The sequence below is a fragment of the Melopsittacus undulatus genome, chromosome 12, assembly GCF_012275295.1.
Source record: "Melopsittacus undulatus isolate bMelUnd1 chromosome 12, bMelUnd1.mat.Z, whole genome shotgun sequence".
Taxonomy (NCBI): Eukaryota; Metazoa; Chordata; class Aves; order Psittaciformes; family Psittaculidae; genus Melopsittacus; species Melopsittacus undulatus.
In genome coordinates this window covers 5,667,856-5,695,829 of record NC_047538.1, presented here as the reverse complement: position 1 = coordinate 5,695,829, position 27,974 = coordinate 5,667,856, and the positions used below count along the sequence as shown (strand labels likewise).

General features: G+C 38.4%; 1 protein-coding gene and 1 non-coding gene across 8 annotated transcripts in view; one reads left to right on the top strand and one right to left on the bottom strand.

Annotated features, from left to right (window-relative positions):
- LOC115945580 (uncharacterized) overlaps nucleotides 1–18,452 on the bottom strand; it is a 125,923-nt gene extending 107,471 nt beyond the window's left edge. For all 5 annotated transcript variants that reach the window (XR_004079887.2, XR_004079890.2, XR_004079886.2 and 2 more), the window contains exons 1-5: nucleotides 18,305–18,452; nucleotides 17,410–17,508; nucleotides 9,946–10,055; nucleotides 9,229–9,350; nucleotides 8,070–8,175 (exon numbers count right to left, since the gene is read on the bottom strand). This is a non-coding gene — a transcript (uncharacterized protein). The remainder of the gene's footprint in view (nucleotides 1–8,069; nucleotides 8,176–9,228; nucleotides 9,351–9,945; nucleotides 10,056–17,409; nucleotides 17,509–18,304) is intronic.
- Nucleotides 18,453–18,931: 479 nt separating this feature from the next.
- RER1 (retention in endoplasmic reticulum sorting receptor 1) lies at nucleotides 18,932–27,637 on the top strand. 3 transcript variants are annotated; one of them, XM_031044222.2, is made up of 8 exons: nucleotides 18,973–19,023; nucleotides 21,646–21,700; nucleotides 22,032–22,117; nucleotides 22,643–22,747; nucleotides 23,322–23,421; nucleotides 23,907–23,985; nucleotides 24,088–24,223; nucleotides 25,091–27,637. In XM_031044222.2, the coding sequence occupies exons 3-8, from the start codon at nucleotides 22,037–22,039 to the stop codon at nucleotides 25,178–25,180; spliced, it is 591 nt and encodes a 196-aa protein (XP_030900082.1). In that variant the 5' UTR covers nucleotides 18,973–19,023; nucleotides 21,646–21,700; nucleotides 22,032–22,036; the 3' UTR covers nucleotides 25,181–27,637. The 3 variants fall into 3 exon arrangements, with proteins under 3 accessions (XP_005143704.1, XP_030900082.1, XP_030900081.1); XM_031044221.2 differs by having other exon boundaries at nucleotides 18,986–19,023; nucleotides 21,646–21,725; XM_005143647.3 differs by lacking the exon at nucleotides 21,646–21,700 and having other exon boundaries at nucleotides 18,932–19,023.
- The last annotated feature ends 337 nt before the right edge of the window (nucleotides 27,638–27,974 follow it).

The following is a 27,974-nucleotide window of genomic DNA, read 5'->3' as shown; positions in this document are numbered from 1 at the left end:
GAAACTACTAACATTCCAAAACAGGTATTCTATCAACCCCCCTTTTCTAGACACACACACTGTAAAACAATTACTAGGTGAATTTATTTCTCAGTGCTGCTTTAAAAATACAGCCTATGTTAGAAAATGGTGTTCAAATTACCTGTAATAAAAATCAACCACACACAGCTAGACTTCCAGCTTCCATAAGGAAAACACATTGTGTTTCCAACAGCAAACGCCAAACTTCCCTGATGTAAAACACAGATGACACAGTTAACAAATAGGTTGCTTTTACTGCTGAGTGAAAAACATGAAACTACAGAGGCATCAAGACTGAAATCAACTGTTAACTGAGAGAATCCTGTTCCATGAGTAGCTTGCAAAGCTAACTTCAATTAACAAAAACCTGCTAGTATGTCAGAGCAAGTTTTTCGGTTAATTTGACAAAACCCAATGCATTTCATAGCTAAGGATTCTGTTATCCTTAGTTCATGCTGTTGAGCCTGAGTTCTCTTGCCACAGACCTTTTCAGCATACTCCTACATTGCAATACTTCAAGTAAGAAAAACAACTGCTACTAGCAGTTTTGTAACTGTAGTATGAGCAAAAAGAATCCCCAAAATCCTGAACTGCTAAGGCTAAGTCAAGAAGAATTCCAAGTTTACAGCTCCAGTTAGGGTTCAGTCCCCAGAATTAACCTAAGAGATGTGAAATATTACACTCAAGGTAATGGAACCTCCACAGACCTTTTCTTGCATTTGCAAAATTAATTAATTTTGCTTTAAAATGAGCCAAATCAACCATGTCAGGGTGAAGCTAAAAGTGTCCAGATCCCTAGAACTTCAGTAACTAGGGTCCACACAAACAGCTATAAAGGGAAATAAAGTAACAGCAGTGAATCTTGCACTCCCTGCAAACCCACTGGGGTAAATCACTCTTACCACAGCAATTATGTAGCTACATCTCCACAGCAAAGCTTCTACAGCAAGCACAAAGCCAACCAACCAGCTCATCCCAAATCCTGAATCCTGTCCTGCTGCAAGAGCCATGCTCCCAAGCAGGAACCTGGAACTCCAACTTCCAGCCATGACTTTTCACCACCATTGGTCACCACCTTTAAACTGTTAGAACACCTTTTTTAATCCAATCTTTGGAAATTAATATGGAATTAAAATTATTTTAATTAGAAAACAAACACATACACACACACACCTTATACGGAAGACCACAAAAAGCTCATATTTTTGACCCTAAATTTACCTTCTTTCTGTGTATAGTAACTTTAGTTAAGCAAAGATTTTTCTCATGAGAATGACTCTCATCCATATTAAAGCACTCTGCAGAAACAAAGACTTCACTCAGAGGGAGGGTTCATCAAACCCCCTAAAATTATAATCATTTAATAAAAGTAATGACTACTCTGTATTTAAAATATTTTCCCAGGCAGCCCTTTAGCATATTGTGTATTCCAAACAAAGTGCTATTGCATAATCATTAACTCTGCACTACGTGGATCTTGTGAAGAACGGAATGAAGATTCTAGTAAAATAATGTTAAGCTTTCCTTGACGATAGAAATCACACACACAGATGCACACTAAGATTGTAGGACAGATTTTTGTTGGCTATAAGATAGGTTCAAATTAGACACAATGTTTTCAGATGTTTAAAGGAAAAGCATCATTATTTCATACTGAGAAAAGCAAGGCTAGAAGATATCACTCAGATGATCACAAACCCTCTTTCCCCTCCCACTCCCATGTCATACTCACTGGATTACAGTGTTACAGCAACCAAACATACTTTCAGAAACTACCAAAGATTCCTATCAATATCCAAACCCAAAGGCACTAACAGCCATTTTAAACACTCCACAATAGCTGTTGAACCTTATAGTCTGTTACAGTGAAGGCTGCTTTAAAACTGTAAGTATGCAAAACTCTTAGAAATGAGAGGAAGAATTCTTCCTAAATTTTTCTTTATTGTAACTGATATGAGATTATCTTCAAATATGGGATTATTTTTTTTAAGTGTTCTCAAACCCAATTTGAAAGGAATTGTTTGAGACATACATGCTGGAGCCAGACCAGAACAGTTGCGCAATTACCAGCACCTGCATTACAATTCAATGGGTTTCAATTGCCAAGGGGCCATGGCAGATACCCTCCTGACAACAATTAGCATCAAAATGTTCTGCAGTTCAAAGCTGTGGGTGGGAATTACAAAAGGTTAACAGACTAAATATAAAAATCTTTTTGAATATAAAATCAATGCACTTTGTTATCGAAATCTGGGTACTGTAATTTAACCAAAATAGGGATTAGAGGATCTGGCAATCTTCCACATGTGTGAGCTTGGCTTTTCTTTGAAACAAAACGTCAAGCAGCCAATCTGAAAGTTTAAAACAAAACAGACCCAAGACCCAAAGAAAGGAAAGCATTTCACTTTTTTTTTTTATTTTCTTAAGCTTTGCACCAAAATGAGCACTCCTCTGATGAGGGCTCAGAATGATCCTGTGCTAAGGTCACATTCAAAATTTAGGGGAATACTTAGAGTGGTCAAATTCCAGTGTGCTGGAAGCTTCTGGACTCAACTGAACTCCACCAGCAAACACTTTTCTCAAAAGGTCATCACTACATCACCCCCAATATAATTTCAGAAGCAGCTTCTACTTCTGTGCAACTACCAGGTGAAGTTCAAAACTAACAGTAAAATAATCTGGTCTTCATACTGCTTTGGAGCAGAGCTTGGTTTGGTTTGGACTGAAGTTACAAGCAGAACAGGTGAAAACAAACAAAGTTTGCTCATTAAAAGTACTAAATCATGGCACTGAATTTGGTAAGACCAGCAAGAAGCATCTTCAGTAAAAGTACAAGCTTGATAAGTCTGAAGTTTTACCTAGTTGTCCTCTGTGTCTTTTGTTCACAAGATAAACAGACAGGAGCTTTGGATGAATATAAATTCAAAGAACTTTGTCATGAAAGCTTAATTCCTTTCCCACCTGATAATTTATCTTTAAAAAAATAGAATTAACAAGTCTCAGAATAAAGTAATTACCTAGGAAAGATATCATAGGCTATAGACTGTAGTAAAGCAGACTTGTACTGTGAGATTCTAACTCTAAATTGATGCCTCATTAAACTGAGTTACCGTGGATGTGCTTGACACATGCTGGGACCCCTTTTATCACAATTAGTGAGCCATCTCCAGCACTCCTCACAAGTCTAATGGAATCAGCGTGCTTAGGACTAGCCCAAGGCTTCTAATTGCAGAATCAGCAAACATGCTAATCATCACCTTGTTGCCCCATTGTTGTGAAATAAGATTACAGAGAGGAATGGAACAAATGTAGCTATTTCAGCACAGTACTGGAAGATGCTTTTCAAAATTACTTCTTTTTAGATATATTTCTGTAAGTCTGTGTACTAAAGTGTCTAAAAGGTGAGCCAGGTTGCCAAGTTTTAGACACATTCTAGAAAAAAACAGGACTTATCCCCCCTACCAAAGATTTCCTAGTATTATAGCATACTTCAGTGAATCTCAATAGTAAGATTACAAAATTATAGTAACTACTCTGCAAATACAGCAAATACAGAAAATGAACAGTTATTTCTGTAGATGCTTCAGGTGACAATTTTTTAGATGTTCACTTAAAACCATGGCAATACAACAAAGATCTGGGATGAGCATTAGTAATATTTTATTCCAGCTGCTACAGAGGCAGCTGAGGAACCATTCAACCTCTTTCTTTAAGGTCTATTAAAATAATCTTTTCATTATTATTTCAGTAGTAGATTTAAAATCATGCAGATATTTAGAAATCATGTTCAGACTTGATCATGCAGACAGATGTCAAATGTAAAACTCCTACTGACTTCAAACATGAGCAGAATCAGGTCCTCAACATGGAATCAAAATAAAAATTGTTGTGAGTCTTCAGTTTAAAAAAAAATAAATCAAAAGAGTAAATCTCAAAAAAAGGAAAGCACCTGAGACTGGTGGTGTTCCACTGTTTAATACACATTCTGTGCGGTCAGCTCCCCAGAGGATTCCCTAATATGATTACAAGTTTGGGTTTGGTTTTAAACATACTTGCTGCTGCTTCCAGTAATGGTGATGATCATCTGAGATCATAATCTTATTTCTGATATCAAACCTTTCCCTGAATAAGGAAAAAAACCCCAAACATTCTTGCATCCAAGGAAAACCATTTCATGCTCTTCCCCTGAAAACACTACTAACTTGTATGTGACTGACCTGTTCCATTTTCTTTTAAGGTATTCTCTCTCTTGGAAATACAAGTGGTGAGTCAGTTGTTATGGTAACTGGGTTTTTTTTTTCCCTTTTTTAACTAACATATGACAGCCTGTGTGTTATCAGATGCTGTTCCTGCATTAAGCTACACATTCACTTTTGTCAAATAGCCTAAAAAGGGTTTTTTTGGTAAGAAGTAGTGGGGAGGAAACAGAACATTTTTCCCAGGCACCCTACTTTGGCAATTATAAAGCCACTCCAAATCCTTACACTGTAACATGTCCAAGCACATATGAAACAATGCAGGTTTGGCTTAGGCCTCCTGCATGCTCCTGAGATAAATCGTCATATTTACCCTCCCCTCTGGTAAGTTTCAATGTACAAATTCCTGCAAGAGTTAAATCTCTTCTCATTACAGACTTTCTTTCTATTGATGAATCCAAAACACCAATGAATCAAGTTGAGTGCTGCCAATTAAAGAACAATCCCAGAACATTTATGTTCAAATTGTTTCTGTTACAGGTTAATACATATTCTCCCCAATTATCAAGGCCATAATGAAAACTTAAGCACTATTACAAACCAAGCATTTTAAACATGCAGTGGCACAATTTTTTTTTCCCCCTCCATGATCTTTCTGCTTAAACAACCAGCTAAAATTATCAGTTACTCCTTCACCTGGCTGTGTTTTGTTCCTCATTCAAACCCAGTGTTATCAATTAAATACTCACAACACTAAATAGAAAGAAAGCAATCCATTCAGCCATAATGAACCTTCAAAAAAGTATCTTATTTAAATACACTTTTAACGGAAGTCACTGGAACTAGTGGGTGAAGGAAGAAAAAGTATCTAATAGTGATAAGGTTGAATTAGATGGCAGAACTCTTAAGTCTTAGCACCTATAAAAACAGTAGGAGCCAAAACCTGAACTTTTTACACTTCCAATCTTCTGAACAATGAAGCAGCCATACGTTTGAGTTGGCTTCATACAAAGGCTTTGTACATTCCTACCCCTGGTTTCAATTGAAAGCTTGTTACTCAGCCTTGTAAATCCTCCTAAATTTAAGACACGTAGCACAATAACCTTCTTCAGTGACAAATACGAAAAATATTTTAGCTGATTCAGCAGAAAAGTGATGATATGAAGCAAATGTAAAACAGCAGAATTACAACAAGCTGGACATAGAGCAACATTAAGTCACTGATACTAGTGCCCAGAAATTTCTGTCTTTATTACACTGTGATATCTTGTAATAACAACAAGAATACAGTGAACATCCTTCAATATGTGTGCATTGCTTCCATTAGTGTAACAAACAACCAAGGTAACATTGCTACCCTAAGTCCATTGAGTAAGGTTTGTAAGCCTACTTTTAAGCAGTCATTATAATATTTTCTAAAAAGTGTCTTAGAAAATAATACTAAAACAAAAAACGTAAAAAGACATCAATGGCACTAATAAAGAAACCAAATTCAAAGAGCTGCATTGATACCAAGCTTAGTTACTTGCCCAACATCATGAAGCTACTAGAAAATCATTTGTAAATCTAAGATGTTAGGAACTAGTGACTAAAGTGGCTTTCCAGTCAAGTGACATCTAATATATCTTTCCTGGGTGTGGATCCCACTACCTATTTGAAACACAGAAAAAAAATCCATATTTAAACAATAGCTACATATATGTTATTACTGGACAACATAACTTCTTGGAACTCTTTCACTGACAGCTCATCAATATTGGATAAAAAAGATGATTCTCCATCATTGCATGATTATATCCATACTACAGGAAGTGATGCATGAAAGCTTCAAGGATCTCATCATTTACTTATCGGCAGAAGTTATTCCCAAGGTATTTTGAGAGCCAGCCAACGTTTCTCTCCAAAAGTAGAAATGGAAAGAATCAGAAGAGAAATCAGTAAGACAATGGCCTGAGAAAAGAATTTTTCAATAGCTCTTCAAGAGTTCCTCTTTCTAGTCTTTTTTTCCTCTCCTTTCCTCTAGACTCCTTGGCATCTCTCCCCACTCTTTCCACCCTATTTGCCTCACTTCATGTAACTCACCCTCCAGTACCAATTATTGCAGTGTCTCAGATAATCCATTCACTGAAATCAGGGACAATTAGGTAACACTGAAAAGTCACTTGTCTGCCACAAACACTCTGAAACAAACACTGTCATATGAAGAAATCACTCTGGGCATGACCTCAATGGAACACTTCAAAATGAAATTTAAGAATTCCTTTTTGTGGAAGGAGGATGCCTGTGGAAGGAGGAAATCCTGTGCCAGAACTCTGAATACTCTGTTTTATTGTCCCACGAAAGGAAGAACACTACTGTTGTGATCCTGAGATCTGGTAAGGAAATGCCCTTGTAATAAGCCAACCAAGAGGAGGATGTACTTATGTAGTGCTGGTAATTTGCAGCTATCATTAATACTTCTGGTACCAAAATAAGTGAAACACACTGAGTTAAAAACAACAGAAAAAGGACAGTAAAAAAAGGACAGAAAACTGAACTAGTAATTTTTTGCAAATTATGCATGCCACTGTGAACCAAAACAATCAAGATGAGACAGGAGGAGACAAGGGATGCTGAGGGTGAACGTGTGCAAGGCTCTTCAAGTCACTTTGGTGTTCCATCTTTTTATGGAACAGAAAAGCATTGCAAAATAATGAAAATATAGCAGTCATTTGTACATCCATTATCCCATCCTCCTGAAAGGCACAGCGAAATGGATCAGCAGGACAAGCACACGCACACAAACAGCATCGCCAAGTAGTGACACTGTAGAAAACCATGCCTGCCTGCTTGTAACAACAGGATGCCTTGAATCCCCAGAACTATCAGGTCAGCAATCTATGTGGAAGAATTACTGTTTTTTTTTTCCAAAGTCCTAATATTTAAAGCAAAACACATCTTCAACATTTTCCCTGCAATGTCATCTTTCTGAAGACTTAAATGCCTACTCTAAAAGCGCTCGTCTTTCTATTGCAACATATGGTACCCCATCCAGGGAGTCACAAGATATTTTGTTTCTAATTGACTAAATTGCATGAGTCACAGACAGGATTTGCACACGGATTGCAAAAGCAACTGCTTGTTTTTCACAAATTTCACAATGTAACACATAGCTGGGACAGTTACCTTTAGAGACCCAGCGACCTAGTGGCCAACAAAAAGCGTCCTCAGAAGCAACAAATCTGAAGCTTAAAAATCAAAGTCACCTACTCTTCTGATTTTATTACATGGCCAGAAGTATTTTGTGTGGTTTCTTTTCTTCCTTACACCTTTTTGTTGCAATTAGGAGCTTAACAGAAAATGTTATGTCTTTTAATGTTATGGATACAGAGGAAGACTTTATCAATTCTGATGTTTCGACACTGATGTTTCACCTGCCAATCAAAGTTGTCACTAGAAGCACCTGAAGTACAGGCAGTTATTTCTTAACACAAGTGAATCTGGACACCACTTTCAAATTTCAGGCCAAGGCCTGAAATTCATTCTTGGTAAATGAATTAAGACTGTAGAAACTTACTTCAACACTTTTGATCCTGCTGCACAACAGTACATTTCACCTGATTAAAAAACCTGAAAAGAAACCCTAGGAGGGACAGATTTCGCCTGCAAAGTGGCATCAGTGTCATTATTTTGTTTCTATTTATTATGAGACATTCGGCACCCTGTGCTAAAAAAAATTCATTTAAGATCTGCCTGTTTGTATTACCAAGGCAGTTTTTTATACTCTAGAGTCACTTTACTACTATGCAAAGATACTTCTTCATTTTTTAGATAACAAAGAAGCTGAGCAGTCAATCCGTTATTTTTACTTACCATGCTGACTGCCTGAAGCATCTCCATGTCCATCTTGGTGTCAGTTCCAGGTTCTGGCTCTATGTCCCTTAGGGACTGGTGAATCAGACAGTGAAATCCAGAATTCCTAGTGAAAGAACAGTGGATTTCAGTTCCCAGTTTCCAGATGCACACGTCAAGACACCTTGTACACTCAGACCCAGTGAAAGAAAACAGTTTAGACATTTTTGTTTGTTTATGCTGATAGGTTTTTAAATCTTAAGTGCAAATACAAGAATAAAGTCACCATGACAACCACCAGGTACTCAGTATATAAATTTAAAGTTGGGTTTAAAGCAGAAGACATATATTAAGAACTACCTCTTCAACAACCTCATTAGATTTTGTCAAACTGGAGATACAGCTGACAAATGAGGCTATACAACTCATTCAGGTTACCCTTTCTATTTTCCAAGTTCTGTTGAAATGCTGCACAAACTGAAAGCAGTGACTTCCCTAATAAACAGAGAATCGAGTTTCGCAGCTTCAAAGAAACATTTCACAGTAGATTCAATTTCATCTGGTACTGTACTTCAAATAACTACTGTGGAGTATTTACAGTTCTGACATCAGCTATTATCATTGACAGGAAATAAAAAAGAAAAGAAAGAAAATTGTTGCTATAAAAATTTGCAGAGAAACAAATTGCTGGGTGAGATTTTGTTACCAAATTTCAATGAGATTTAAAGGTTCTTGGCCTTTTAGAAGTACTGACACATTCAGCAGTCTCCAGAGACTTGAGTGGATTTATCAATATTTCAGAAACCAATCATTAAAGGATCACAAATCCATATTTAGAAGGATGATTTTTATGTTCCCAGATTGAATATGGTGTATTATTTGCTCAATTACTGGATCTTTCCTTGAATAGTCAGAAGCCACCAGTTAGGGGCAGGGGAGGGCAGCGAACAACTTGCACTCTTCAAAGGCTGAATATTACACTATAGAAGTGTACATGACAATCACAAAAACACCTCAGCATCTAGAAAAAGGTATCTGCTATTATCTTTAGGTTGTAACACTTGTACCTTGGCTGTAATTTATGATGTTGGCAAACCAACTACCTGGTTTTAGATTACTGAATACATATATTAATCAAGGGAAATACACAATGAAATTGACTCTTCCTCAGACTACGTACACAGAAGTTAACCGTTTTCCTCTCAGTTTCTTCAATCAACTCAAATAAGTTGGTAGCAGAACTTGATGGGGCTTCGTGGTTTCCAGTGCCAGCCCAGATCTCCAAATGATGACTGCTCACAGCTGATCATCAAAAGAACAAGAAGTAAGGAGCTAGTATATCACAGAATCCCAGAATCCCAAGGGTTGGAAGGGACCTCGAAAGATCATCTCATCCAACTCCCCTGCAAGAGCAGGGAAACCTAGAGTACATCACACAGGAACTTGTCCAGGCGGGCCTTGAATATCTCCAATGCAGGAGACTCCACAACCCCCCTGGGCAACCTGTTCCAGTGCTCTGTCACTCTTACAGTAAAGAAGTTCTTCCTGATGTTAACGTGGAAACTCCTATGGTCCAGTTTACACCCATTGCCACAATTATGTATTAACTATCTCTTACTGTTACTGTGTCACAACTTTACAAGTCCTGATAAAGATTAGGAGTATAAACCTCGCTGTACTTCTTAAAAAGGCAACAGCATCAAATAAAGTAAATGGCTGATGACTACAACAAAGGGTATGAGGAATGCGGAAGTTGTGGTGAGTCCGTAACAGCCCCTTCTCTCCTGCTCCTTTCTCCTCACATTTAAATCATGCTCCAGCATCAGTCCTCCACAAGCCACAGCTCCTGTCAGTAGAACCTGTCCCATGGGCTGCAGCTCCTTTAGTAAATATCCACCTGCTCTGGCATGAGGTCCTTCATGGGCTGCAGTGTTAGTATCTGTTCCACTGTGGTCCTCTCCACAGAAATATCTTCTCCAACATGCTTTTCTCCAGAACTTCCACAGGCTGCAAGAGAAATATTCACCTTGAGACTAGGTGAACCTGCTTCCCCCTTGTCCTTCTCACATCTCAGTCTCCACAGGAAGAGTAAGATTTTGCTCATAATTTTATCTTTATGTTGCTTATTAAAGAATGGACTCAGGACAGCAGGTTCTGGCATTAATTACCTGCAAAATTCTCTCACTTTGATTTCAGGGAACAGGAGAAGGTTTAGTAGATAAATTTAATGCAAAGTTCCAACAGAAAGCTAGCAAAAACTGTGCAGCTGAAATGCTGCCCAAGACACCAAGAGTCAACAGTCATTGTGGAGGTGAATGTCTCACAAAGAGCAAACAGTATCATCCATACTTGGCTTGGACAATCATGATGTTAAAGTGAACCTGTCTGCTAGAAGGAAGGGGATCACTCCTTTTAAGGAAAGCTGTTTCATCACAGAAGCCAAGCTATCACTCTGCCTGAAATACTTCTCTGGACATGTACTTTAAACTGAAGTCCTGAGAATAACCTTGACTTCCACAAAAACGCATTTTAAAAACTGAAAAAACAATAAAGGTTTGGTGATAAACAGGAATATCACTCTTCCCTAATGCAGAATGTAAATGATTGCATTGCTGAGAAAAGGGAAAATTAAGTCTTCTAAGTAACCAATGAACAGGAGTGGAACAAATTTTCCCTCTTCAAATATATCCTTATAGTAATCTGAAGAGAATACTTCCATGATTGTGTAGTGATTTCTTTAAGACCTATTCAATTCCTTATTGTTCAGCTTACAGTGCCAGAAAAAAAGGACTGTTAAAGTTAACATCTGCTAACTAATCACAAAACAGACCATCACAACATTTTACAGGGTTTGAACACAGCTATGAATTTTGATTACTATCAACTTTGACTGGATTAAAGCAGCTTTTTACTGTGGGACTTGCGAAATCTACAACTTATTCCTCTAGAGGAAATGCTTCTAAAAATGAACATTTTCATTCTGGGTTCAGAAAGGATGATCTAGCATTACAAGTATGCCAAATATTAAAGATGGAAATCAATCAGGTGAATTATATTCTTCTGTTTTTTTTATTAAATATTTCATTTTTAGAGTCTTAGGATGGGCTGCTGCACAGATCTTAGTTCCATTCCATGTGTTTTGCTGCTTGACACCAAGAGTACATGCATATATACTGCATCTCAAGTTTTTTGGATGACTTTTGTGGCAGTACATTCATATCTGATTGAGGCAATACTAAAATCTACTTATGAGCACCTCTTGATGAGCTACACTCCAGCTGGAACTACTATACCCTGTGTAAACAGTCCCCTCATGCAGAAGTCAATTGGATTAGAAAAGCTTTCTATTAAGCTATTGAGCCCACATCTTTGCATTATGACAGGATTCATTTCTGCTCTGTGCCTAAGAAATTATAACCTGCTGAGCAATTCTTTACAATTTCCAATGACATAATTTAAACTATCTGGACTTACTATCTTATACACATGCATCCCATCATGCACACGCACAGTTTGTTTCTTTTGCTACCCTTCCAATTTACTAATTCCAAAATACTTTTACTTTAAAATTAAAAATCCACATTATTAAATCCCAAAACCTCTCCCTTGTGCAAGAATAAAAATCCATTACAATAATATTTGATACCTCATTGTAGCTTCGTGTTTAATTTGAGAGAACAGCTCCCTCCCTGTAGGAAAGGTCTCAGTCAAATAGTCATCCCCCTTGTCCAGAGAACTATGCATTCTAGGAGAAATGAGTACTCAGAGGATGCGAAACACTATAGTCAGATCATATAAATCAAAAGAGGGACAACCAAAGCATTATGCCACAGACTTGTTAATAACTGGAGAGCATAATGAATGTACGTACCAGCAGGGGAGCCATTGATCCACAGTCCATCACAGATGTCACCAGAACAATTAACTATAGCTCCCCACTCACTGAATACGTCATTTCTCCACTGCCCCTTTAAACAGGAATACACACGGATTTTAAATTTCGACAACACCACAGCTAAATTATAAAGAAGGGATTATTTCAGCCAATTTTCAATAGCAGAGTGGGTGGTCCTCAGGACTTTTTATAAATACCCTTCCAACACTTGTGTGAAAAGTTGAATAGGAGACCACACAACCATCAAGGATTATGTACTCCTCTAAAGGGGAAAGGGGGGAGAATCAAACATTTCTTGGCCAAGGTTTGTTACTGTGGGATACTATTATGTGAGGTCCTTCAGTTCATATATTACATCACATTAAATTACATGGCAAGAATGAATAACTGCTTTGTCACATACAGAATCACACATTATTTTGCTTTTTAAAGATGGTGAAAAGTGAAATAGTGTACCAAACTCCATTCCAAAAAGCTTCGGTTATTTAAATCTGGACTGCATTTCACCCAAGCCATACCCTTCACACAAAAGTTTAAAAATTCCTGAGGCTGCAAAGCCAAATACCACAGCAGCTTAGGTATGAGCCAATTAAAAGTTTCTAGCAAAGTTAAACTTGCACATGTAAGCATGCAATGGAGTGTTACGTCATGGTGAACGGGCAGTTTTCCTAGTGTACCCTTTCAACACAGTATAATCTTGAGATGATTAGTTCACAGCCACAATTTCACTAACATTAACTGACAGCACAGTAAACATTCCTTTGTGTGGTCCTATGCTAGGGAAGGATAGGAAAATTTGTCAAACATTTCCCAGGTATTTGCTGACAGGACAGCGAAGGAGACAATCAGAAATACTGGGTTCAGTTTCAGATGTGAAAAGAACGTATAGTATTGTATACTCTAGCATGCATCTTGAAGCATAGAGTTGGCACTGAAAATTAGTCTGAGCTGTTCCCATATCTTGGGAGGAGTTTAGAGCTGAAACTGATAAGAAAATAATCAGACAATGGTCAAAGTCCAGCCTAAAGTCCAGGCATAGGAAGTAAAACAACTCCATAAGAAATGTCACTTGTTTTACATGGTACTAAATCCTGTTTAGCTATCAGACAACATTCTTTCAATGTTAAGAGTAGATAAGGAACTAAAGATTCAAAATCTAAAGTGATAACTCTTCTATTAAGCTGGATATCTAGCTTTTCATGTGATAACAGCAGAGGGACCAAATAAAACACCACTGTAACTCTAAACTGTGTGAACCCAGTTGAAACTCCAGATGGGTTTGGCAGCATTTTGTTTACCTTTAGCAATTACAGATGTAAGCTAGAAGATAAAAGCAAAGACAAAGCAGTTCTTTGGGAACATGCTTCTGATCCTACTTGCTTTGGCCTATTCCTTCCATCACTTCAAAGCACACAACACTATCTCAGCAGCCATTTCAATGACAGCAGCACTGTTAGTAACTAATGTACTCCAGATCCAAGCTCCACCAGCATTTTCACAATCTTCTCTGGCCACTGGAAGGGGTAGTCAGTAGTTGTCCAAGTTGTCCTCCTGAATGTATGTAACAACCAGGTCTAGAAAAACTCGCTGTGACTGGAATTGTATCCAAATTTTGTACTGAATTCACAGGGGCCTTCACCCTGCACCACTGCATTTAAATATGCAATAGGATTCGGCTGGGTACTGCTTCCTCTAAGGAAGGAAGAAGACCAGGGAGTATAAAATATGCAATCCATCTTAGTGGTTCCTTATCACTACCTGTAAAGGCATTGTACTTGCTTTCAATCAATTCTGATGATTGCCTACTATTAATGTCACTCATTCTCTTCAGCAATTAAGCCACCTCTTTCTTAGATGTGCCTTTGTCTTTCTCTGGCACATTTCCTTGTCTTATTCTCTTTTCCAGATGGCATAAGGATGAGAGATAAGTGTTGCTAAAAGTTGCTTAGCAATGCAACACATGCAAGGTTTGGAAATGCTGACGTCCACATAAGCACTATCTATACATCACACATTTATGCAGAGAAACAAAGGCGTGAACAACCAGAGTGACACAGGGGCCTCCAGAAAAAGAGCTACCAGTTAGTACACAAAGGGGAGCAGGAAACAGAGAAGAAAAAGCTACAAGCTTCCAGTGATGGACTGTGTTGTGCTGTGGGAGCTCTCTTATTTGCATTTGGTTTTGGTTTTAAACTAGAACACAAAATTCTGCTTTAAACAAAACTAAACCCTTGAGTTTTAGTAAGGCCCTGTGTTTTCTGTGATTCAGAGACCTACAACACACAACGACACTGCAACCTACTCATAGAAACCAAAACAGAAATAAAGTTCATGAAGAACAGTAACCAGTGAAGACAAAAATCTTTATCACCAACTAGTTTTCAATACAGATATCCTCCTATCCCAGTAATCAGTAATAAGGAATTTATTCCAGCAACTGCACACTGCAGTGGTAGATTGTTTCTAAAGTCTAAAGTAAATGTGCTTATATGGGATTTATTTAAACCACAATTAAATGTTTCAGGTAATAAATAAGAACATTTAGTACACTAACAGTGGTAATTTCACAAGATCATATTATCATATTAATTCATTTCTGCAACAGCCTGTGTAAACAGGTTATCATGACTCACTGAGTTTAAAAAATCTGAGATGTTAAGAATTTATTCATTATGGGAGACAACTTTGAAACAACTAGTTCTAAGAAAATAACTTAAACAGTAGTAAATTCAAATGTAGCTCGGTTACATGATGATGTTTCTATGTTTCAGTTACTGGCTACTATAATTTTTATTGCAATTAATTCTGTTTATTTCAAATTTAAGCCTGCCTGCCTCTAGACTCAACTCATCTGCCTCTACACTCAACAATTTCTACATGCTCTGATTTGGGCTTTCATCAGTCATTTTCATTATTTGGTTTCAATCATTCATGAAACTTATTTGCATGAGTCTGATCTTAAATATCATGTCAAAATTACTTTACAGATTCAAGCAATGACTGAACCATATTTTCCTTTATTAAAATCTCTGGCATTACAGCATACAGTCTCAGCGGATGCTAATTTAGACAAACACTGGTCTAGTGGGATGTGTCTAGAGGGGGCTGGAACTAGACAATCTTAAGGCCCGTTCCAATCCAAGCCATTCTATGACTCTATGATCCGTATTTAAATATACAGTTACTCATGTATATCCTGACTACTCATCTGGCTGAATATGTTCAGGTAGTTCACACGATATGGCCTGGTTTTAGAACCTGGGAGAATCAATGTTTATCCCAAGAACTACAGTCTCAAATATAAGCCAGTTTATGTAAAAAAGACATAGAAAGTTTTATTTCTCTCTCATACTTCAGAGTTTCTATGCAACATTTCAGAAAGTTATTGACAATCAAATTGTTTTACTGGCTTAATATGCATAAAAGATGGTAACTTTTAATTGCTTTTGATCCCTGAATAAGGAAATAATAAGGAGAAATAATAAGAAGAATAATGTTTTGCTGGATTTTTAATATAGGAATGTAATCAAGATTCAGGAAGACCTATTGTATCTTCCAATTTCATATTACCCACTAGTATGCAGAATAGCTCTGAGCAATCAAAATTCCAGTAATTGGAATAATTTGCATCAGAACTGAAACTGTGGCACTTTCAAACAGGTAACTCAGATGGATTTGGGGGGAATACAGGCCTGCAGGTGAAGAAGCCCATAAGGCTTGCCACCTGTTCTGTGTGGTTAACAGGTGTATCTAACAGCAGGCCTTCCTCTGGGAAAGACGACAAACCATACACAGCCAAAACACACAAAGAAGCAGCAACAGGGACAGAATGGAGCACAGCATCTGCTTACTGGGACCTAGGCAGCAGCCAGAAATGAGAAATCACAGAAAGGAAACACTTTCGTGAAGAAAATGAGCAATTTACTTCATTAGCATCTCATTGTCATCTTTCGTTCTCAAATGTGCGCACATACAAATGCACAAAAGCCAGACAGGCCACCGCAGTTACAGTTTCTATTTGGCATCTCTTGACAACATTTCTGCCCGTTGTGAAAATAGTTTTATGTTTAAGCAGTAGATAAATCACAGTTGTTGGTCATTATTGGACTCCTCTGCTGACATAGTTACAATTATTGCCTGTTTACTGGACATTCAATCGATATGAATCTCTGAAGGTTCACAGCCTACAATATGCTATTAATTGACAACATCCACTTACTAAAAATTTATCACTTGCAAAAGATTGATCTAAAAATCTATCCCTGACATTATTACAGTTAAAACCTGAGGAAAAACAGACAAATTCAACATTCCTGCCATTACTCAATCTATTCACATAGACCACATAGAAGTAAATCTAAAATACTTTGCAGCTTCAAATACTTGCCCATGTTCTCTCTGTTTTAGCAGATTACTTCAGTATGTCCAAGGTGCTATTTCATAACTCTATGGTAACAGGTAAAAAAAAAAAAAACAGCTAAAAAAAACTTTAACCTATTGTTTTGCCAGAAGAAAATTATGCTTATGCTTTTATTGGTTTATGTTAAATTACATAATTTGAAAGCAACATATGCAGAGTGAATACCTGCATTAAGTGGTTGCCTTTTATCTCATGTTTTCTACATGATAAAAATAATCAGTCAACAAGACAGTCATCAGTAGTGTCAGGGTTTTATCCGGGGGGGCAAAAGGGAGGCAGAGTACCTTGTCACTTCTGAGCACATACACAGTGTAAACTTAAATATGGTACTAAATGCTTACAACCCTGCAGAGCAGGCCAGTTACTGAACAAATGTAAGCCTGTAGAATGTACTAAATCAGTCTCAAAACAGATGCTAGAGAGACACCCAATGGCACAAAACTGTGTGTGCACACTAACTGACATACAGGAAAGTTACCTACAGAAACAGATGGGACAAACAATCTTGAATTTCTTAATATATTTAAGGTTCAACAATAAGTGATATTGTACTTAGAACAAATATAAGACATTTTAAAAGCCTAGAAGTTTATAACTAACAAATACTTTTTTGTTATTACTGCTGTCTAATGAAGACTACAAATGTACAAACATAGTCTTTGAGGCTAACAAATCATATTCCTTCTGGTCTGTAAAACCAAAAGTGATGCATTAAAAAGATTTTTAGTGTGTTCTATTATAGCTTAGGAATGTAGAAAAGTAGTACTTGAATTTCAGTCACCTGAACAGCTTTTTGATGGAAACTAGTATCAAAAACCATTGATATATGTTTCTTGTTTCTACCACTGACATATTTGATTAGTTTTCTGAAGTGACTGTTAACCCAGCCTAACTTGAGTAGCCAACGGAAATATGAAAAACAGAACTCTTCAATAAACATCATGGAAGTAGGACAACTTGGACTAAATCAGTTTGGCTGCTTAGGATACATATTACAGATTTCAATGAGTAGGGTTTGGGGGTTTTTTTGGTAGTTACAGACTTACCTGTGGATGCCCAGTGTTGAAATCCATTCCCCATAATTTCTCCATTGACACACTTGCCCTCATAGTAACCTCCATCTTTGATGAACACCCTGTCCTGACCTAGAAAATAAAACAGTACTTCCTATTAACAGAGAAATGTCCACCCCTGTTTCCTGCTCAAGGAGAAAGTGATGACTTTATCATGTTTTTCTCATTTATATGACTAGATTTATCTCTATGCATTGTTGGCACTGTCACGTGTTTTAGACTTCTCTCACTACCTCAGCATCTAAACACTGACCCCAATGGAAGGGATTTACAAAGTATATACAAGGCAGAAATGCTCAATTCATTAAATCAGGTTTTTTCTTATTGGCTCCAATAGAAGAGAACAGAATCACAGTTATTAAAACTTGAAGTCAAGGATCTGACTTTCAGTTGTGAGCTCCACAGCTGTGTTAGTTTCACAGGTAACTATCACATACATGTAAAAAGGGGATCCTTTCGCCTTCTGGCTCTGCCTTACAGCGTACAAAAGGTTTAATGACTACAAATGACACCACTTTTTCAGAAGAAAAGGTGAAATTAAAAGGATTGTTGCAGACTCAATTGATTTAGGCTCCTAGGGTCAACATAAATCCCTAGGCTCAGCCAAAAGGCCTAAATTCCTTTGACAAGATTCACCTGAGGCTCCTACACCAACCCTGTCCATCGTGGTAAGAGAACACAATCAAAATTATTCCAACAGTTCAGAAATACTGTAGTGAATTCTGAGTAATTAGGAACACTGAAGTTAAAGCACTAATTCACCTCGGGGATACCTATTCTACAACTTCAGTATCAAAAAATGAGAAATTTCTTTGTTTGCTATTTAAATTCACTTTACACTGCAATGGGAACCCAAGCTCTTAAATACCTGCAGGTCATTGCAGCATTATCGACATATGACACAGAAACAGCCCAGAGCTACAGCGTTATGACCACAAGAAGAGCGACTGCATTTACATCAGCCTAACACGAGCGGTGCGGGTTTCGCGTCTCTTCGTGTCGCGGACACAGGAGGCCCGTTCCCTCAGCTCTGGGCGAGGGGCGAGGCTGAGGCGGTACCGGTACCGGCCGCAGAGTTCAAGCCCCGCCGTTTACCTCAGCGCCCAGATCCGCCCCCCCTCACACCCTCCCTCACGCTCCCGCCGCCCCAGTCCGCCTCACGCAGGCACCGCCCACACACCATCCTCCTCGCTCTTATAGGCTGAGAGGAGGGGGGGCGTTCCTCACGCATGCGCAGACGCTAAACATGCGTATCGACCGCGCCGGTGGTGCGTTCAGCCCCGGATAGCTGTGTCCCGCCCGCCGCAGGGCACGGGTCTCCGCCGGTAACACGGCGGTTGCCCCAGCATGGACCAACGTCCTCTCACCCGCCCGGCTCCTACCGCCGGCCCTCAGACAGCCTCCTCCCTCCTTTTAACCGCGGCAACGCCCACTTCCCCCGCCGGGCCCAATGGCAGGGCAATACCTCGTCTTTGCTCCGCCTCTTTGCCCCGGAGGCGGAAGTGGTTCTTTCCCCGCTGTGCCGCCATATTGGGTTCTGAGGAAGCGGGAGGGGGTAGCGGCAGGAGGAGAGCGGCTCGCCCGCCTGTGAGTAGCCGCTGCCCCGTGTTGTGCCCGTGGGCCCGGCCGGGGAGGTGGGACTGGGGCCTCCGTGCTGGCGGGTTGAGGCAGTGCCAGTCTGCTTGAGGGTCCCCCCCGCGAGCGCCAGGGCTTCTTTGGGCTCGGCCGTGCCGCATCTGCGGCCCAGGCGCTCCTCCCAGCTGCGGGCACTGCGGGGCGGCTGCCCGGGGCCTGCCGCCGGCTCCGTTTCGCTCTCGCCGAGGCGCTGCCCGTCCCAGTCCTCTCCTTGCATCAGCGGGCCCCGCTCCTGTCTCAGGGCCTCCTCTTTTGCTGGCCGCGCCGCGGCAGCGCCAGCCTGCCCGTCCGCTGGCTCTTCCCAAAGTGTCTTGTGTTGGGTTTAATGAGTGCTCAGGGTATGTGGGTCTCAGGGTGTTGTGCAGCTGCTGCTGGTTACACAGTCCTGCCAGGCCAGACCTAATTCTGACAGACCACAATTAAATAACGTGGGCTGTAGGGTTAAAAGCAGTTTACACAATCAGTCGGTTGCTTTTCTGTGGTTGTCCATCCCATTGTTAAGAAGTCACTTCAGTGGGTTGCTCTTCAGCAATGTTTTCTCTATGTGATAAGGAAACTTGCATGAGCAGCAGTGTGGTTTTGTTGGTTACGGGCTTCATTTATATACCAAATTCAAGAAAAATCCATGTCGGGATCTGAGAGTTGTCTGAAAACTATATGTGGTGATGTGAGGCAAAATTTAAAGCCTTTACAACCCCCGGTCCTGCAGTATTTAAGAGTCCAGCCATGCAGTGCTATTTGTAGTGATATTACCACAATGGTTGTGCTGAAAGGATTAATTGTTGGAGGTCACAGGTTCACCTACTTGGTGTTTTCCAGCAGAGAAAAATGTTCTAATGTGGTTTAGTTTTGGTAGCAGTTTGTATTGTGCCAGTAGCCAGCCATTTGATTGTTTGTTGTATTAATCTTTGTATAACTTTCTAATTATTTGCTTTACTGGAATGGCTTAAGGGTTATTGTAATTCATTATGCTAAGTGGTAAAGTCTTATGTTATGAAAGAGGGATTTCTGCTGGTTAGATTTAAATATTCCCTTAAACCAATGAGTTCTGACCCCTGTTCCTGACTAAACTACCTTCGAAGCAATACCAAAAACTGCTTTTCGTGGTCATTATCTAACTATAAATGTTCTTTTGGTAAAGTTTTATTGTTATAAGAAATGCTAACTAAAACTGTGAACTGTCAGGTGATACAGTTCAGTCTGTGCTACTTAAATGGAGCCAGCGAGCGGTTTCTTTTCAGTAAAATAGGCAGTGTTAGCTGGTTGTGTTTCTTGGTCTGCTGTGGAAGAACTCTGTGTATGATAAACAATCACACATAGTTGCATGTAATGTAATTTTTACACCAAGCAAAATGGCTGCTCCATTGTAAAGCCATCAGTAGCCTTACATACAGGATTCATCACTTGATCTGCAGAGGTTAATGGTTTCAAGGTTGTAATATTTGGTCTGCTTATAGCCCAGATTTGCTATGGATGTATCTGTGAAATTAATGTTGAGTATATGGGAGATTTTATGTTTGTGATCTTTAGAGAATCGCTCTCTGATCAATAGATGGAATATCTTTTTGATATGGCTTACATACTTCAGGACATTTAAAAAAGAAGGAGTAGGGGCACAAAATCGTGCTCAGCTGATAATGCTGAGTAACTTCTGTCTCCTGCAGTGCAGTGAAGGGGAAGAATAAGAATTATTTCCTTTTTGCCTGTGTTGAAAAAGTCTGTATCTCTACTGTATGAGTTTGTATTTGATTTTTTTTCTTTTTGCTGTAGTTTGAATTAAAAGGGACTGCAGCTCCTGAAGCCTCATAATGAATTCCTTTATCTTCTGAAATGTAACAGGACTCCTTTTTTTCTACTTACTAATTATTCCATAGGATGTAGCTTATAGACATTTACAGAGAAAATGCACAGCTTGCAGGTTCTGTGCCTCCCCACGTTGGCCTTGGACTGTAATTATTTTTTGCAGCACTCACTGTATGGCAGCATCTAAGATAATTTACAGTTTTCTGGTTTAGTAAAGTTTGGTAGATCTTTATTATCATCTGAGGCCCTTGAGATACTGATAGAGGGCTGAAAGAACTCCCACTATCCTAGTTATGTAGTCCCACCCACAGATGAGGTCTCCAGGAAGTAATGTCAGGGATTGCTTTTGGTGATGTGGCAAAAATGTTTCTGTTTAGAATCTGTTTTATTTTGTTTGTTTTCTATCTTGAAGGGAGTGTAAAACTTGAGTGAGCTTAAGAAAAACAAAGCTCTGAAATTGGTTGCAGAAGTACCTACTAACAAAGAATTCCCTTGGTTCATCTTTTAACCTGAAGTTCAGAATCCTGGCCCTTACACAGCTTTGCGCGTGTGCAGCTTTTCTGTCACTGCTGAGCTCTTAACATTTGAGAGAGAGAAACTCACTGAATAATTCTAGCAGTGGGCAGGGTTTTGGTATAGGTGCTTGTGGTAGAGCTTTTTGTCTGTAGCCACTGGTGTATGGAGTCTTGAACTTCACCATCTAGTGAGTATTTAAAGATCCTAAGCAGCTTTTTAAAAAGTATTTATTTTGGGTTTGTTCTTTGCCTATAGAAACCGAGGAGACAGGAAGGTGGTGCTGCAGTTCATATCTCAGTGCTTAGATGTTGTAAGTCAGCTCCTGCCTGCTCAAGGTGAAGATGTCTAACAAGGCTCATTCCTGCAGTTCTGCATGGCCTTTTTTTTTCTCCTCCTTCCTAAAATGGACTGAATCCTGTTTTGCCTTTGTAAAATACCCTTTTCTTTGCTCTCTTGCCAGTTTCTTTTGGAATAAATTACCTGTCTTTAAGAACACTTCCTTAAAAATAATTTATTTCAGAAAGGGCAATCCAAAAGAATATCACATGTAAATACTGGTTCAGATAATGTACTGTAAGGCTTTGCTGAGCTTAGATTTTTTGTTTTAAATGTTATCTATGTGTCATGTTTTGTCTCCACAGCAACCATGTCAGAAGGGGACAGTATTGGTGAGTCTGTGCATGGAAAGCCTTCTGTGGTCTATAGATTTTTCTCAAGACTTGGACAGGTTGGTTTTCTGTGAGGCTTTTCTGAATCCATTAGAAGCAGGTCTCAATGCAGCTTCTTAAGTAAACATCATTACTTTTTGGATGAGTTGTGCAAATACTAACGTCTGTATGAATACTTATTTTGAGCCTTTTAAAAATAGATAAATACTATAATACCTAGCTTAATGGAATAATTAATGGACTTACATGTGATATTGCACAGTGAAAATACATGTTGACAAAAATGAAGAGTGACGGCTTCAGTTTTTATGTCAGATTCATCTTAAACTTGCATTAAATATTGAAATAATAAATTGCTTTATGATGCCCCCAGCATGAGGAATTTTTTTGTGTGTAAAATACAGAACTCTTCCAATGCTTGTGTGTTTGTGTGATTCAGTTTATTTGTAAGGAAGTATACAAGTGTTTCATGTTCCCAAAATGCTCCTCACAAATGCTTACTATTTCTAATTGCTACCCTGTACTAAACTTTATGCACTGTGCATCATGTATTTTACAGATATACACTTTATATTTCTTCCTAGATCTACCAATCCTGGTTAGACAAATCTACTCCATATACTGCAGTGCGATGGATTGTAACTTTGGGTCTGAGTTTTATCTACATGATTAGAGTTTATCTACTGCAGGTAAGAAAACTGGATTTACTGCTGAAGTAGATTTAGATATTACTGTTCTATTTTTTAAGGGTTTTTGAGGCATGGTATTACTCCAGAATTGCATATTGTGTCATTCAGCACACAGTAGAAGTAAAGTAGATAGTCTGAAGAAAAAACACATCTTGATGGTGTTAAACTTCCTGCTTCAGAATGGAGAATGTGTGAATGCTTGAGGATATGCATCTGATGGCAACAGAAATGGATGTTTGTTTGTTTTTTTAAATCTTGTTTATTTATACTACATTAAGTTCAGTTGTCATTTAGGTAGCTTTAAGTGAAAAATGTTACATACTCTCAGTTCACAAAGAAAAGAAATAGATTCATAAAGGTGAGTTAATCTTTTCATAGAGTCAGAATGCTTAATTTGTACAGTGAAAATTTCTAGTATCTTTATTTAAAAGTCCAGAAAACTTTTTGTGCTAATGTGTGAATGTAGAAAAGTACTTCTCAAGGAAGCAAAAAAACCAGATTGTTTAATATTGTTGAAAAATCAGTACCTGAAAATGGTTTTCAGAAAGACACTCTTTTTTCCTCCCTGCTTCAGGGTTGGTACATTGTGACATATGCCTTGGGAATCTACCATCTAAATCTCTTCATAGCTTTCTTGTCGCCAAAGGTAGACCCCTCTTTAATGGAAGATTCAGGTATGATGAATAGTTCAGTTAATTTTGCTGTAATTTTGTACTTAGTCGAACTTCCAGGTCATTTTGCCTGATACAGTAAAGATGTGCATTACACTAGAATCATTGCATTGTTTTTTGGACTTGCAAAATATCTATAGAGCTTGACATCAGGAGTTATGATAAAATGTCTTTATTATTATTATTTTCAGGACTTGAGCATATTCCATACCGTGTTAGCCTTCTATGTCTTGAAGAAAGGTTTATGTGACTTAAGTTTTCCCCGTAGTAACTCGAGTGACCTGGTGCTCCTGTTACACCTATTTTCTTTGGGGAAACCAGTGTTAAGTCACATTAAAACAGTCACTGTAACTGGAATCTCTGTGTAAGAGTGAAAGTTTTTCTTTCTTTTTTTTAAGATGACAAGTAAAGAAAATCTAGAGTCTTGAGGAGTGTGGAAAATGAGTATGAGGGGGTTTGTGATTTGTTTCCTTTCTGCTTTTTTTCAGATGATGGTCCTTCTTTACCTACAAGGCAAAATGAAGAATTTCGGCCTTTCATTAGAAGGCTCCCAGAGTTTAAATTCTGGTGAGTGGATCTGTCCATGCTCTGCTTCTGAAAAATTGAAATACCTGCATCAAATCAGTGGTAACTGGGGTTGAAGGATTAATTGTTAATATTATTTTTAAGGCACTCTGCTACTAAAGGAATCCTGGTTGCTATGGCATGTACGTTCTTTGAGGCTTTCAACGTTCCTGTTTTTTGGCCAATCCTTGTGATGTACTTCATTATGCTTTTTTGTATCACTATGAAGAGGCAAATCAAGGTAACTTTCTGAAAATAGAGTAGCATTTGTCATGTCAGAATTTGCAGTATTGTTCCAAACTGTCCATCCAGTTGAGCGTGTTAGAGGTATAAGTTGTACTGCACGTGCTTCTTTTACTAGAGGAACTTAAACAATTAACAGTTGAACATTAGTTCAGGTGTTGAATAGTTGCAACTTTAAGTAGATATTGACAATGGGAAATAAAAATGCTTTGTAGAAAAAGTCTTTGTGCACCACCTTACAAAATCTTATGCTTGATTTCAGAAGTTTTCAGTTGTAGAATTCAGTATCTGCTTTTTATGCATGAGGAGTCTTAGTTTTCTGCCCACTTCCTTTCTTCAGTTAACTGTGTCTGTTTTTAATGAAGAGGTCTTGTAGCATCTCTGATGGGTGAAAAGGGAAGTTCTTACAAGTTGGTGTGAGAGGGTAGGTGAAAAAAAGGGGAAGAAGAACACAGGCAAGTCATTCACACCAGTTTTAACAAATTACTTATGGTTGGCGTTTTAAAAAGACAGTTTCTTTCCCAGGCACTCAGAATTTTGGCTAGGTACTGTTCTTCAAAGTTATACATTAAAGATTAAAGGGTCATAATTAAGACCTCTGTGCTTTATCCAGTTTACTCATTAGGGGAATCACAGGAATCTTCACTCTAAAATTGTTGGGTATACCAAAGTTTGAGGTTTAAAAGACTGGGCTCATACCCCTGTTTTGATATAAATTGATGTACAGTTAGGTATTTCTTTACCTTTACAATGCTGAAGAACTGTCTTTCTACAGGGCTTTGTAGTTTACAGTGTGTAGTATAAAACATGTTTGTAAATATTATATAAGTTTCTTGCCTAAAAGATTGTTCTTTTCTCTTTACAGCACATGATAAAGTACAGATATATACCATTCACACATGGCAAGAGGAAATACAAAGGGAAAGATGATGTTGGAAAGACCTTTGCTAGCTAGAAGATGCAATCAACCTGTTGACCAGTTCTACTTCTAACTAAAGGAACGATTTTGAGCCATTGTAACAATGCCTTTTTTCTTCATAAAAAATGATTAACAGAGTGGTGACAAAACAGTTAAATTTTTTTTGTTTTAAAGGATTGTGCTATTTTTATCTGAAATATCAGTTTCTTGAAGAAACTGGCATTCTAACCAAATTGCATTGAGTTTGTTGTCTTTTGTAAGCAGTTGGAGAAACTTTGAATAATCCCATAGATTTGGGATAATGTATTCCATTCAAGATCCACTGCACTGGAGCAATTAATGGCTTAGAGTTGTGTATTTTTACATAGTTCTCCTGCTCAGTATCACCCTGAAGTGCTGTGCACGTATCTGGAGGAAAAATGTACAGTGGCACACGTGATGCTGTTTTCTGCTTCATGGCCGTGTGCTATTTTCATAGACAAATTCAGCAGACCTAAATAGATACAGAACTTAAGCCAGTTTCCTAAATGCATGGTATTACAGAGTTATAACCAAACAAATATAGATAGGAATAAGAAATCTACAAAATTATGGGGTTTGCAGTAGGGAAAAGATACTCATAGCTTCTCAAGTAACTCATTTGTGTTAGGTTTTAATGCCAGTTTCACCATGACGTCTCCTCGCAGATGCTAAAATTGGGCTCTTTCATGATGACTCAAACATTGTTCAAAATCACAACTTACTTTGAGGACCTGGAATTATAAGAATATATATTTTAATTGTTACTAGTTGGAGTTTCTTTCATACTTAAGAATTTCTTGATTAATTTAAGCTGACTTCATGCAGCCCCTTCAGAATATACACAGACTGGCCACAGCAGATAAATGGTGTGGGTTTTAACACAACTTTTCATTTTCTATGGGGAAAAAAAAGAATCCAAGATAAATGACCTGCATGTAAACTTTTTCATGTGATACAGCTGCAGTTTTATTAAGTGAATTTTTAATTCCAAAATTTATTAAAAGACAGTGTCCCCCTTTACTTGTTTTCTATCTTTATATACATATATTGACCTGACAGTATGGCTCCTCAATAATCGTTACCCTTAATTTATCTTCATGAAATGCCTTTTTCAACTCTTCAGGGAGTATTCAGTGGCAGAAAGCAGGAAAAGATTAGCTCTGAAGATTCTGCATGGAGAACAGTGGCAACTTCAACAGACACCAAAGTGGAAAATACATGTAGGAACCCTTTCATTTGATTATTGTTGAATGTATTTGTTATGGAGCTCTGGAATTCACTCTTCAGTAATCCTGGGTAGTGACAGGTAGTTTTAGTTCACATTGACCGGTTGCTTTTTGTTTGGTTTTTCATGTGTTTCATTAGCGGTGTGGAAACCAGTAATGGTGAAACTTGAAATTATGGAAACACATTACCAGAAAGGGCCTTATGAAGTCCCAGTCATGGGTGCTTGGAGCTTGTTGCCTAAAAATCTGAAAGCCCCAAGTTGGAGATGCCGTCTTAGATTTGCTGGAGTTCCTGAATAATATGGCCAAACTGGGGAAAAAAAATACGTTTATTGTGTTGATCTATATCAGCAACTGAGATGACTCCTATGTTCAGTCAATGCCATCCATTGCAAATCAGGCATTTTTACCTCCACTTGATTTTGAACGTTAGTGGCAGTTTGAGATAAACTCCTGCTCATTCTCAGGTGGGCGAAGGTGCTCTGCATTCAGTGGGATTTACACTTTTCAAATAGGGATTGTAAGTGGTGCTGGGACAAGGGTGTAGTTCCCTGGCTGACTCAGCATGCAAGGGCCGCACAAGCTTGATGGCATTTTGTTAAACTTTGCTCTATTTTTATCACTTGCAAGTGCTAAAAATAAATTGCCCTTATGGAATGCACAAAAAAACTTGGTTTGGCAACTTCACAGATGCTTCCCAGTCATCGTTTCCTGTGTTGTTTACGGTGCAACTGAACGTGTGTTCTTACCATTCGCTTAGTGGTTTCCTTAGATAGTCATGTTTTGATCTGTGATAAGGAGCATTTCTCTCCCACTATTGCCTTGATGGTTTTAGGTTGGCAAAGGATGCCTGAAAGTTTTCTGGTGTACAAAAGGGATGCTATTGCAGCTCTGAAGATCGTGTTTGTACAGTAATGAAGAAGTGTTTGCATAGATACCAGCAATTGTTTGGGGTTTTTTTTTAATTTATAGTTATAATGAGAAGTTAAAGTAATTTGGGGGTGTTTTTGTGATAACACTTGGAGATTTAATGGTTAAGTAGCTGAGCAAGATCTCTGCAGTACAAATAACCATCTTAAAAGAAGTGCTTTTACTGTAGCACATTTCCCCTGGAACCCCAAGTTCACATTCAGTGCCATTTGTGAAAAACTGACTGAAACTGTAACTCACAATCCACAGTGTGGATCATCTGGTGTTTTCTCCCCATCTGTATTTAAAGAATACAATAAATCAATCTTGCACATTATCTGTCATGCAGGAATGACAGGATGTTAACTAACAATCGTCTTTTTCCCTGCTGCTCAGATATTTGTAAAACTGAATTAATATTAACTTATGGGAATAAACCTTGAGGTGGTGCTGCCGAATCCTTCCTCCTTTATACTCTGAAATACTGGTTTGGCTAAATTGCCCTTATTGCCATAAAGAGCAGAGGGTGTCTGGTGGCTGAAATCAGCTTCTTCCCCATGTTAGACTATAGAAAATACAACATGGACAAACTTAAGCTGTGTTACAGACTTAACATTTTATAGTTGAGTTTAGTGTATATACTAGGGCTTTTCTGAAACAATACTTGTTATGTT

Excerpts from the sequence above, each read along its gene's own strand:
- RER1 (XM_005143647.3), top strand. The coding sequence starts at position 22,037 with ATGTCAGAAGGGGACAGTATTGGTGAGTCTGTGCATGGAAAGCCTTCT. Across the intron at positions 22,118-22,642 it reads TTTTCTCAAGACTTGGACAG|ATCTACCAATCCTGGTTAGA; the intron begins GTTGGTTTTCTG and ends ATTTCTTCCTAG. Across the intron at positions 22,748-23,321 it reads TTAGAGTTTATCTACTGCAG|GGTTGGTACATTGTGACATA; the intron begins GTAAGAAAACTG and ends TCCCTGCTTCAG.